Source organism: Oculina patagonica, chromosome 7 (assembly GCF_052425735.1).
Source record: "Oculina patagonica isolate OP01 chromosome 7, crgOcupat, whole genome shotgun sequence".
Classification (NCBI taxonomy): Eukaryota; Metazoa; Cnidaria; class Anthozoa; order Scleractinia; family Oculinidae; genus Oculina; species Oculina patagonica.
This window is the reverse complement of record NC_135764.1, coordinates 11,740,711-11,754,507: the sequence shown is the minus strand read 5'-3', so window position 1 is coordinate 11,754,507 and position 13,797 is coordinate 11,740,711. Positions and strand designations below refer to the sequence as shown.

Genomic DNA, 13,797 nt, shown 5'->3' with positions numbered 1-13,797 from the left:
AAAAGAATGGCAGGTAAGATAGGGTAATCCTGTGATCCAACCGAGAGTTCTTACCTTGCTCCGCTGCCTCTTTCAGCTTCTCAATGATCTCCACACCGATTTTTCCATCCAGGAAACGGTCTTCTACACCCGGAAAAAGTTCTCGTGGATGGTCGCGTGAGCAGATATAGATTCGATTTCCTTGCTTTGAAAATGTTGTAAAGACACCATTGGAGAGAGGCAACAACTCCAAGTCACAAAGTTCGACAAATTTGCGATCTTTTAGACAAAACTGAAGAAGCAACAGTTTGTCTCGCCTGTTTAGGTCCTTGTAACAGGAAGGCACTCGCTTCAATATTGCCCTTGTTAGACTAGGTGTGATATTCTGTACAGCTGAATAGCAAGCAATGGCGTCCATGACGTGACTGGGCACTGAGACAACTGGTACATAGGCTGCTAGTAACACTCGTTGAAGCAGCTCCTTGGGTTCATTTTCCGACAGTTGATCAAAAACTACTTGTTCCACTGTTAGCCAGTGCCCATCACCTGCATGGGTATAAACAACTTCCTTCTTTAGTAGAAACTGAAACAATGGCTCTGCTACCTTTTCCCACTTCTGGTCAATAAAACGGGTATCTGGCCACGCCCTTAAAGACAAAAATACGCATACCACTTTACCTGCCTGTCTACGCAATACCAAAATCGTTATTTAGTGGTCCTCTTTGGAATGAGTGGTAACCAATTTTGTAAAGGTTGACCATTCACCTACCGTTCACATCCCAAACACCAGGGGAACTGATTTACAGTGGTCCTTATTTAAGAGGACTGGGACATAGATTATTAATCTCAAGATCATTCTCGGAACTTCCAGACGTTTAAACACAAATTTGCAGTGAGTTCTAATTACAGTAATTTTGCTTTGTTGTCGCTTTTCTCAAACGTACGTTTAACATTTTGAGTGAATCTAGTAGCAAAAGGTGGCGAAGGCATTCGCTTAATAGAGCTGACTGGACTCGGTCTGAAAATTAAAGATCCAATAAAGCCCGGTCTGAATAGGGTTTAAGTAAGAACGATATTCCTTGTATACGTATGTAACTTCGCCTTTATAAAAACAAGAGGATATAAATTCATTTCATCTTAACAGAAACTCCTGAAATAGTAAAAACATGCGCACACAGCTTCTTGTAACAGTTCTCCTGATCGCGAAATTTATTACAACTTAAAATTTAAACATTCAATCGTCAACTTCTCAAAGCCGATAACGACGGATATTAGAAATACGTTTTGCTAATTCTAAATGCAAGAACATTTTTTACCGTATCAATCCTCAGACAATATACATGTAGTTAAATAACACTTACTTGTAGATCGATGTCCTGGGTATGAAAAAGGACTTCTCGTTAATGGCTTTGAAAATCATCGTGGCATACGCTCTGGGTATGGCCTCCTCTAGAAGACACCTGTTCCACAACAGCGACTTGTCAGTCAGCTGCCGACCTATCATCTCCCGATCTTCTTGATCCGCGTTTGGAGATTTGATGTAACGTCTGTTCTGGCTCAAAGCAAAGAAGCCGTTAACGTGCACTGGCAAACCTGTCAGGCTCTTCTTCTGCACCGGCAATGGTAGAAAACAAAACACGTGGCCTTTGATGTCGGGTGTCTGCAGTTTGGGACCTGTTGGCAATGCCATGGCAACACCAACCGTGGGTAGATAGTTTAGCTCTTTATCTGTCATTAGCATCTTGAACCTCATAGAAACCTCCGCTCCACAAAAATAATTCGTAACGAGGAAGGAATGCTGCTTCACAGTGTCACCAAAGAGTGAGTCGAACTTGACTGTCTCTATTGTGATTGGGTACGTCACTGTCACAGATTCTGTCATCAGCTTTCCAGGTGTTATCTTTCCGCGAAACTCCTTCCTCTTCGCGCGAACTGTTTGGAGGCTTTTGTCGGCAATTTTAACTTGAAATACTCTTTCAGGGTCGGACTGCGACTCTTCTCTCACATAAAGCTCAATCGATTCCAGGTGTTGGAGAAACAAGAGTACCAAATGAGCGTCAGCCTCAAAACTTTCAAACAGCGTGTCCATCTTCTCAGCCGAGTACAGTGTCCCTGACAAGTCGGAAGGTTCGGTCCTAAAGGGAAAACGGAACAGGGTACCATCGTAAAATCCCTGGGAAAACACCTCACCAGTACAGTCAAAGATTTCCTTGTAAGGAAGGAACTGGTCTGAAATCTTGTCCATCTCTGCACGGTCTTCATGAAGTCGCCAATGTTTTCCTGTCCGTCTGTGGTACTTGTCAGAAAAGTGAACACCATGAGGGTCAATGAAGCCAATTTGGGTATCGCTGAGCAAACTTGGCAAATCTGAGAATGAAAAAAGTACTAAAGAAATTGAGTAATCGATAGACGAATTTTTCTTAACCGTTACCATTTCATAACCATAGCTTTAATTTATAAAAATACATCAAAATACACGACAATTGCATTCATTAAAGGAAGACATAAGTTTTCCAACTTTTCTATTTTAAGTAACGTTGTAAATCTTGTCGAACCTTGGCAGCTCTGCCTCCAATTAAGAGGTCATTTATGCGTGCAATCATTTCTTACTCCGTGAACCTTAGGTTCTCCTAAATTTTGCGTCATGGATTGCCTTATATGGGGTGCTAAAATTCAAGTGATTTGATCATCGATCTCTGAAAAATCCTCCAGGACAAGTTTTCGTGAGAGCCGGGTTGTTCGAAAACTGACTAATAGTATTACAGGATGAAAAGTTAATCGAGGTTTCAATTTCGTTTGTGAAAAAGTGTTTTTCTCAGCTGATGTTTTGTACATTTTCAAGATTAGACAAAAACAAACAAGCTATTAATCAAAACTATCAAATAAATGTAAAATTAATGTAGAAAGCATTGACATAATAATCGAGGCGGGAGCAATCCAAATTAAATCAGCAAAACGAAAAACGAAATACAAAGCTGAAGAAAAAAAGGGCCGGAAAGAACCACCACGAAGCAGTTAGAGACTGAAATTAAAATTCTCGCTTATCTTGGTCCTTGAACAACCCGGCACAGCTGTAAATCCCTTTACCAACTCATTTACAGGGTAAGGATTTCAAATTTACCACTTTGTAAAGAAGGTTCATTAACAAGGAGTTTGCTGAGCATACCTGTCATGTGAAATACAGACTTGAATCCTAAACCAAACCGACCGACTTTCATTGGATCTTCCACTTTAATACTATCACAGACCAGTCGAATACCTCTCCAGTCCTCTTTAGTAAACCGTGCGTTGTTGTAGGCGTAAAGTGCTGGACCCTGTTTGACAGTGTAAACAAATAAAACAGTCCGCTTTGACTAACCGTTTCTAGTATAAGACACGAGACGTCAGTCTGCAATATTGTATACTGTGCATGTTCATTGCCTGTTCTTACACGGGAAAAGGCGTAAATGCACTTGTATCTGCACTTCCTGCAAAAGCAGACCAGGTGTGCGTATTTTTTGCGCCTACTGATCTGTCTTTCAGACAGAAGGTGAAACCATTTTCGTGTCGTCGAAGTATGTTTTGGTATAACCAGTGATAACGAATAGTTGGTTTACCTGAAACTGAGCAAGGTCCTCGTCAAAAAGATGAGCTTTACCATAGCTGTGTTTGTCGTGCAAGAACTTGACGTGACTTGCGTTAGCGTCCTCCGCATTTTGAATCAGCTCCTTCATACAAGAGACACGAATGATAAATAATGGTGAAAGTATCTACTATTGCAAGAATATCTTCAACTTCTAACGCAAAAATGCAAGGATTTCTGAAATACAAACTTTTGGAAAAACGAAAGGCGAGCTCTCCTACAGAGGTTAGCTTGTTTTTTTTTTCACGGCGAGGATATTTTTTTGATCACGTGATCCACGATAGTCCAATTAACTATCATACCTATGTTTCACCTTATTTGGTGGACTAAAGTAGACCAAAACATATTGATACACATCGTAATCACTTTCACTTGTAGCCGATAACAAACAATGAATCAGAAGCCCGGGAGGGCAAATCCTGACAAAATGGTCATAAACAAGAAACTCATTAGAATTGTTTTTGTTATTTGTTTCTTTTGTTCTTCAATTGTTTTTCCCCAAACCCTACTGGAACTACTCCTGATACAAATAACCGTAAGAATGCCACCTTCCTTTCAACCGCAGTGCATTTTTAAATAAAATTTATGTAGTTTACCTTGAGTATCTGCCCGTCATCTGGGTACTGATCTAGGATGGTCTTCAATTGTTGGATGAGCGATGGCTGAATCAAGTTAAAGTCCTCATCCTTGTCAGCTGAGTAAACGAGAAAGAAACAGACAGTGTAGAAAATTTATTAGAAGAGAAGATCCTCGCAGTTATGAACACAACTTAAGCAGTTGCTAAAAGAAAGCCTGACCTCTGCGATACCGGTGCAGCGCTCTAACCAGTTGAGCTAACAAGCCAACTGGGAGCTGGTCATTAAATTGGTTCGTAATATACCCGGGGAAGATGAAGATGAAATAATGAATATATGAAATCATTATTTGAATTGCGGATAAAGAATAAATGAAGAGAAGATCCTCGTAGTTATAAACACAACTTAAACAGTTGCGAAAAGAAAGCCTGAAAAAATCAGGCGGTTTATTTACATCTTGGAAAATACATTTATGCCTTTCTTTTGCTGTTTAAATGCTATTCTGTTAAATAGCGAGTGCATCAAATAATTCTAGCACAGTTCACACAAAAATTTAGAAGATTTCTCGTGATACTGTCTCTTTAACTATTAATTTTCTTCCAAACATTTTGAAAGCTAATTATTAGGCCAGCACTCCATCAAACATTAGGTAGGACGATAATGGGACTAGAAGTGAAAGCAAAGTAAACAGTTACGAATTAAACTGAAAGGCTTGTGCGAAATCATATTAGAACGGTTTGGTAGAATATACCTACCCATGAGAAAATTGTCCGATTTTCTTCAAATAATAACTACTTGTTTTTTCTTCACCTTGGTGATCATCTAAACATAACAAAAACAACAATCAAAGCTATAACCGAAGCAAAATACATGAAACACTCCAAAAATCATCCCACTCCTCCCCCGACTAATTATAAATATCAAAAAGAACATTCTCTGTGTTCTACAGCTACGCATTATTGCGCAAAGAAAGAAAAAAAACATTAACGATAAATTCTTCATATTTTTCACTTTTGAGACAGCTATCGCATTCGCTGTTTTAAAACTTGCGACCCAGCATTATTTGAAAGCGAATTTTTCTGAAAAGGAAAGGCTCGATTATCCGTGCAAAATCGAAAACGGGGCCTAAGCTGCGTGACTGAGATATAAACTAAATATAACAAGAAGCTTGAGAAGCTTAAGAAGCTTAAAATCGGGCGCTTAATAATTAGCTATCTGTTTTGACTTGAAAGGCAGGGTACAGTACAGTAAAAATCACTGGAAAAACAGTCACTTAAACCTATTCAGGCCGGGGGGGGGGGGGGCTTTTGAGGCCCGCGCTGACTTTGGACGCTTATAACTTTTTCAAGATTCAACCAAACGCTGCCAAAATTTGCGCGTTTATCTAAAATTTATCTCGCAATAATTTGGTAGGATCAGTTATTGTGCCAGTAACTTGTAACCATGGCAACGTCATTTTGACAGGCTTGTTTTTTCCAAATTTGAATTTTTCGTGTTTCTATTTAATAATGAAAATCTGGAATGTTTTCAAGATTGCATTATTACCTAATGACATAATGGTCTCAATTTATAAAAATATATTTCGCACAATACAAATAAACGATTGAACTAGACGTCTAGAAAATATAAATTTGTAACACTTAGCAAAGTACAGCCTTTTCGCAATACTTAATAAAGGCGGGGTTTTTACCTGAAGACCAATTTTTCCAACGCTTTAGGTGGCTGACGCATTTCAGTATTTTCCAGCCCTTACACTTTAATGGAACAGTATACAACTCCTAATCAGGTAACTACTATTGTCAAGAAAATGATCACAACTTATTGACCAATGATTAGGTATTTGTTTCATACCATTACTGTAATAGCAACTGGTGAAGAATAGTAGTACTGACCCAAAGTATAAGGGCTGGAAAACACTGAAAACCATTTCAGCCGCGTTTCAAAGAATCCAAAAAAGCTTTACTTATCCCATATATATTTGTTTTGCAGTATTTTGTTAATTTTTGGACGATTTTGGGGGATGTCTGGGAGGCGATAGTTTTTCTCAAAGGATTAGCAAAATTTAGACAAATATGAAATATTGGAGATTTTAAAATTTGAATTTGAAGTTAAAAATTGGTGGACGGACACCAAACAGTCTCCTGACAACCCGGAGTGCTCTTGCGAGGGGGTCAACTGTTTGGAGGTGTTTCCATTCTTTTCTTCAATCCCTTCTTTAAATCTCTTAAAGTTCCATTCAAATTCAGGTAGAACCCCACCTTAAGTTTTGTTCTTGTGAGAAAACAACAGAAGTCAAAGGCTGCGTGATACACTGTATAACCAAGCATGGATTTTAATTCTCCCTCCCTTTCCATCTCCTTAGCCTTTCACCCCCACCTGTCCCTCCCTTTCTACTCTCATTCAATTTAACGTTTGTTTACATTTCCTAACCAATTCAGTATCGTACTAATCTGTGCCAAGCAATCAGATAATAACAGAAATGTACCTTAATTTTGATCTCCCATACCAAGACCTTAGAGTATAAACCGCTAATAAAACAAAACACACTTGATAATAATTCTCTGAGGTTATACACCTTGCAGTATTAACGTACTAACGAATTTTATAACAAACCCCATGTCGTACTAAGGATTTTTACTGATCAACATAGAAAATAAGTTCACAATGGTTTGTTCCCAAAACGTTTTTTACTGTACAGAGGGTCTGTATATTGACCTGTAACTTGTATACCGTATTGAAAAATTCAGAACGAACCGACTTCTGCCCGCTACCGTACCATGATATCATGTTGAAAAATTAGCTCGTTCGAAACCGTAGCAAAATCGTTAGAGACAGACAAGATACAGTCGTTTACTGGCAGTCTTTGAAAATCCTGAATTTCGTCAAAATGAGCCAAAATAAAGTTTTAAAATTTCCTTTATCAATATGGTTCTTATCTTTTTATTCAATTCTATGAACTGCTTTTATGCAGTACTGTCCACAAAGATTTCAATTTCCTCAAAGTTTCGGGACAAATGGATACAAAATATTTCGTGCAGAATGTAATTTGATTAAGCGAATGTTTTCACGTCTATAAATACTTCAAGCAGTGAATGAAAAACCGTTTTGTTTTCATCGATGAGAACCACTTTCAAATAGTTAATGCATAAAAAATAACAATCAGATCAGAATACAATAATTATTAATGTAAGGTCTCGCTATTATGTCTCGGCAGAGATACTTCTTTTTTGCAAGTTCAAATGTATTTCAAATTTCGTGTGAAATGTAATTCGATTCCATTGTCTTGTTTACAAACTCTTTCTTAAGAAAGTTGTATTTTCGTGAATAAAACCCATTGGCCTGTTTTGTTTCCCTGATCATGTTTGTCTGTGATTTTTACAAAATATGTGGTCTTTTTTTTTTCGGAACTTTAAGTTGTACAAAAATTCCTATTTTGAACACAGATGCCACTTCCGGAATTTCTCATCTAAAATTCAGTTGGTATTTAATTATAATTATTCGAAGTTTTTCATTTTCAAGTCATCTTTTCATTCGATAGCTTTTCTGATCTCGTAAAAAATTCCATTCAAGTTCACACCAATACTGTACATTGCCAATGTTTTGCTGACGTCTTGAGAAGTGTCTTACTAACGTCACTAGTCAAATCTAAAATATATCCAAACCATGTTGTGCAAACATTCTACTCTTTGTGACAGGCGACTTTGACGCCCAACTGTGCGGAAATGAAAATCGACATACTTCTTGCTAAATAATATAAAAAAAATAGTTTTAAAGTGGAGTCCGCCTCAAAAAAATGTACCGCCAGATCACACTGCTATTTGTAAAAACCAGCAAAGCGTCTAGTTTCAAAGTTTCCCACAAAAACATTGCGTGACATGAATGACTTTACCCCTTTTATTTACAAAAATAGCTTCAACTTGTCAAAGCAACTACAGTTTCACAATGGTGATTATTAGTACTTTACCCCTTAAGCTTTTTTCTCTGTCCTCCCGCCGAAGCAAAGAAGAGAACCAGATTGCAGATTAGCCCAAAAGTCGACCTACAACGATTTACTGTCAAAACTGAAATGAACCCGATTGGCCCAGGCTATCCCCGTCATTTTTAGCCGACAGGAGACTATCCTCTAGGACGACCAAAGGGTAAACTATAAATCGGCCACGCCCGATTAATTAAAACTTTGAAGATTTACGAACCGCCCCGGCAAACGATAAGCAAAAAGTTTGTCAAAACTGCGTTTAACGTAGCTCAAATTCTTATTAGGCTTACAAAATTTAACCAATATCCTAGTAAGAATTTTTTGTTGAGCTTCAAGACGGTTATTTCCGAAATTTCAATTGCGCTGTCTATAAATAGGCTTTATCACGGTTTTCGAAGCCATCTTGACGAGTAGGCAAAGCGGGTAAAAATTACAGTGTTTGTATGGGAATCCGACGGCAAATATCTTTTACAAAAATTGAATTTTGTAATTTTTCCCAGCGTCAATCATGCGAAAGAAAATACTGTCAAATGTATGGGGAAATAAAAGACGAAACTGAACGCTTTCTAGCCCATCCATCATTCTAGCTACATCCTTCAAACTCGGCAAATAAAAACTTTTGCCTAGTATCTTAACTTTGCAATTCATAAGTTGTCCAGAATTCAATTTTTGTAAAAGATATTTGCCGTCGGATTCCCATACAAACACTAGAGAGATTAAGCATAACGTTTATTTTTCCCGCGAATGGCAAAAATTCAACTTCTGCTGTCTGCCGTTTGGCTTTGGTACGCGGAAATGAGTAGTTTTGTGTTTGTCGTTAATGTGGGATTCTTTCACTAATTTTATGAGGGATTGATTTCAGAATTCGATAAAAAGGTAAAAAAATTAAATGCAAGCTCGCGTTTGCCGTTTGCCGCATAACGTCATGCTTAATGTCTCTACTGACATTTCTACCCGCTTTGCCTACTCGTCAAGATGGCGTCGAAAACCGTGATAAGGCCTTTTGACGCTAATTAGAATCGACCATTGATGTAAGTCCGTTTTAACAACAACCAAGTTAACTAACGTCAGTTAATTATCGTATGAAACATTCCTATCCTTTACATTGTTCTAAAACAATTAAATCATGCATCTTCGAATATTATTAAATGAATCATGGCAACAATGTCTGCCAAAATAAAGACCGCTAGGTCATGAACTTTTAAATTGTTGAGTATGTAAAACCTTACCTATGCATAAGTATGCACAAAAGCATATAAACACCGGTATAAAACAAGGTGGTAACCACAGTATTATTTCACTCTACCTGTTAAGAGAATATAGCAACGAGAAGGGGTTTTTCAGCATAAAGCTTCCGTGGCAGTCTGTACCATGCAGCTGCTTTCTCAGAAACTGACTCACATTTCCGGGAAATCGTGTCACGCTGTTAGCTCCGTAACGTAACATAATGTGCTAATAGGAAAAGTGTTTTGGATCGATATTCACACGATACATTACCTTTTACATCCTCATTCAGATAGTTATAGGTTTGCAAACTTCCCTTCTCAAAAGCTTAATTATTACTTTAGTAAATAGTAGCAGTTTTTGGCATTTTTCAAGATTGTATATAACTGACATAATTACAAGCATGAGTGACTTCAAACGTGCCACTTCCTTGTTGGCCGAAAACTACACACGAAGAAGGCAACATTTTTCGGATTTTACAATGTACTTTTTTCGCAAATTTCTTCGAATGCTACGGTCACCCAAGAGAACACGGTTACATCACGGAAAATACATTTTTTTAATACCAGTCAACTAAACTGAATAGCGAGTGAAATGAGAGTTTTTGCTGGTATTTGAGTTCGGATTGCTGGCGTTAGCTCATATGGACTGATTGTCAGAGCCACAAGTTAACTCGTGATCCCCAGTAAAGATAGGAACGATAGGCTCGATTTCCAACGCTTTGTGAAATCTCCCATCAAATTCCGTTCAGACCACTTGACTGGCTCAACCAAGTGCGGAAATATGCTCAAATGTTATCAGAAAATCTGATCTTATCTAATATCATCCTTACTGTTTATTTCTCCTCGCTGGACATTATAGTTTCATTAATTCACAAAATCTAGGTGAACTTATGCACATCAGTACTGTAATATCGGCCATGCTACATTCTATGTTGGTTATGTCGAAGATCTTCGGCGTGGATTTCAAAATTGCGCGGCGCACTGGCCTACGAACGTAGTCGGCATGTTTTATAACTGGCGTTCAGTTAACTTATTTAAGGTAAGAATAATAATGCACCAGGGCGTAGACTGGAATCTCGGTCGTGCAAATGGCTGATTTCAAAACGTATGTCATCAGTAACGCTGGGAAAGCACCCATGCAAAGGCTTTTATCAAGGACTGCATGCAATCGTTTCGCGTTCATAGGAGGAATTGATGCTTCGACAAGGAAAAGAAAAAATAAAAGGGTTATAAAATATTAATAAGGTTTTGTAATTATGTATATGCATGCCTATGTCAAGGTTTCAGACATTCTTTCCTGAAATTAACTATGATCTTTTTGTTATTCGTCTCTATGATTCCTCTCCTAGTAATGCAAGAATCACTATTTTGATCGGTAAAGTTTAGTATTACGTTAATCCAAAGGAGATCGTTGCTAAATTTAACCAACTCTACATTGCAGCTGGAAACAAGCCGTGCTTTGCTTTGCGTTTAGTAAAAGCTTTAAATAATGTTTCTGTTAATAGCCCCTTACCTTGTTCAACATTGAAATGCTTTTGAGCGAGTTCTCGTTTTCTCTTAGTTAAGTTCCAAGTTATGTTATTCCTGGCGATAATTACACAAACAAACCCTTTGTAAGAATCTTCGAAGATTCTAGGAAATTCTCGGTAGCAGTTTCCTGTTATATCTTTCCGAGAAAGTCGATTTGCATGATAAAAGCATGTTGATTTAAATACAGTCGCTTGACACAATCGAAAAGCATTGGCAACTAGGAAAAATCGATTTTAGTTTGCATAGCCAAACAAGCGTCTTTTTTATAAACTGTGTTCCCTATTATTTTAGAAATCATTAACTGACAAGATCCTGAAAATCCATAAGCAGTCTTAAAAAACTGCTAGTGTCTCTAAAAGTATAACAATGCCACTTCAATTCGATAAGAAATCTCGTCTCTTGTACGGTCGCCAACAGCCAACGAGGATATATAACATATCTACCTCTAAAAACCATGTTTTAAGCTATTGGCCTGATTCGAAGGTCATTACTACTGCTCAATACTCTGATCCAACATAATTACACATCCTTCATTGTTAATAATTTTTGCCTCCTAAAATTGCGAAAGTTTGGAGACCCTTAAAGTCCTTTAGGTGCTTTGCGATCAAGTGACAAACGTTTTGAATTCCATCATTTCTGAAACCTTTGACATATTATTGATATAAATGCAACGTGTAGCTTCCATCGACAACGGAAATCTTTCTAAGTTCACTTAGACTGTTGTATATAAAACTACAGCGTCAGTGTAGACTAGTCTGGCACAAGATTTGCTATTTTGGCTCTTTAAACTGAATTTAAACGAAAGTTTTTGCTAGCTTTGTTAATGGCGTTTATCGGTCGACCTTAGCTGGGACAAACTACTTACACGTCACTTGCAATTAACGGCCGGTACTGGCGTTTAGAACGGTTTTAACGTTAAGACTGTAAATCCAACGTAAAACGTACACCAACAAAAAATAAAACTCCTTTACCCAATTTTTCGATAATGTTTTAGTTAACAACCCCTTAGGAAATAACTCCTTACCTTCATTTCCACGTTAACAACGCTTCTGAGGGAGTTATATATCACTGTTCCCGACTTAGAAATGTGGCTTCTGAAATACCGTGCTACGAATAAACAGACAGAATCCTTTCCAAGAATCATCGAAAATTCTAGGAAGTTCTTAGTTTCAGCTCCCTGCATGTTATGTCTTTCCGAGAAAACAAGTTTATTTGCATGACAAAGCAATTAGAATATTAAATGACATTCGCTTGACACAACGAATTGAAAAGCATTGGAAACTAGCAACAACAAAATAAATTTAAGCCAAGCGTTTACTCGAAAGTGTTGTTTTCACCTATCCGCACTGAAAACATCCCTGAAATTTCTTCTTTAGATTTTTTCATGTGCAAAATCCAAGTCTAAAAAGCTCTTGTTTCTAAAAGTATGGCGATGTAATAGAAATTCAAATCGTAAACTTTCTTTAACACAGACACCATTAACAAGATGAAGAATATTAAAAATACACAAACTTCCAAATATTCAAGCTCGTCGGTGTATTGCTCAAAGTCTGATCCAAGATTTTACTGTTACGCCCGGGCTAAACGAGGATGAGAGATGATGAAAGTTGACTCTCATGAGAGTTTTCATCAACTCTGATCAGACTATCATCAACTTGGGACAAACGAAAACGAGAGTCCGTCAAACTCTTATCGACTCTCGTGAAAAATTTGAGCACGTTCAAAGTCGATGAGAGCGCATGAGAGTCGATGAGAGTGCATGAGAGTTCCATGCCAAACGAGAGTGAGAGTTTGAACTCTCATCAACTCTCATCCTCGTTTAGTCCGGGCTTCAATTCACGAGGCTACTTTGTAAAAATTACTATTACTGTGGTTAACAATTTTTCCTGAAGGCATGTTCTTCAGAAAATTAAAAGCACTTTTGACATTATAGGAAACATTTATTCATCACTGGCGTTCGACGACTTAACACGCCCCTCTACAAAAAGGGAATGAAGCTTTACAAACCTCTTCAAATATGAGCAAAATTCTGTCGCCCTGAAAACTCAGTTCTGAGAATAAATAATAGGAATGCTCATTATACTTTTTTAAACTTTTCAATCTATGAATTTCTATCTTCAACTCAAGGCCATGACACTTTCGCCTGGAAAATCATGTTTCAGTTGAAACATCGAAACGTCATCGATTAGCGTTAACTTTGGTTTCAAATATGATTGACAAATTTAAAGCTATATTTCATGCTAACCTCTTTGTGTCAGTAAACAGAGTTTTTCTTACTATACTGTTACTGTTATATTTTACAGTTGCATGTGCTTAGCTTAACCTAAAGGCTCACTATTTACTTGTCAAATGCCAAAATGTTCATGCATATCTTGAAATCATGGCCATGCATACCTCAATGTGGAACAAGACTTCTCAAGTTTAAAAAGTTATCCTTGACCCTAAAGTAACGGTAGAGTTTCAGATATTTTAACCTTTTATTAAATTAGACATCAGAAGTGTTATGACAAATGCCAGAAAAATAGATTTGATATAAAAATTTAGATTTGTTTAGTATATTTATGACAAATTTTTATCGACAGGATAATAATGAAAAGAGGCCTAAACAGTACTGGTTAATTTTCAGTTTATACAAAAAAAAAAAAAAAAAATATAAAAATAAAAATCGCGTAGTACTGTTTTATTATTCATACCATGAGTGATTAAAAGGCAAGTGTTAGTCTCAATAATGTTCCAACAGCAAACTGTAGTCCAGTAGCTCGAATTAATGTTAGTGATCAGATACACTAAAGTTACAACATTAAAGTTTACGATCAGTGAAAGTATATATATTGAGATCCATTCATTTTGTTAGTGTATCTGAGCCACAATTGTAGTTACCTTTCATCC

At 37.3% G+C, this 13,797-nt stretch overlaps 1 protein-coding gene across 1 annotated transcript in view; it reads right to left on the bottom strand.

The window, feature by feature from the left end:
- The window catches only part of LOC144659408 (sacsin-like), a 29,429-nt gene that overhangs the window by 14,015 nt on the left and 1,617 nt on the right, over nt 1–13,797 (bottom strand). Inside the window, exons 2-7 of the mRNA XM_078519822.1 lie at nt 4,932–4,998; nt 4,198–4,295; nt 3,576–3,686; nt 3,146–3,293; nt 1,341–2,346; nt 55–626 (exon numbers count right to left, since the gene is read on the bottom strand). Of these exons, the coding sequence (XP_078375948.1) occupies nt 55–626; nt 1,341–2,346; nt 3,146–3,293; nt 3,576–3,686; nt 4,198–4,295; nt 4,932–4,935 (1,939 nt within the window). The 5' untranslated portion in view covers nt 4,936–4,998. The remainder of the gene's footprint in view (nt 1–54; nt 627–1,340; nt 2,347–3,145; nt 3,294–3,575; nt 3,687–4,197; nt 4,296–4,931; nt 4,999–13,797) is intronic.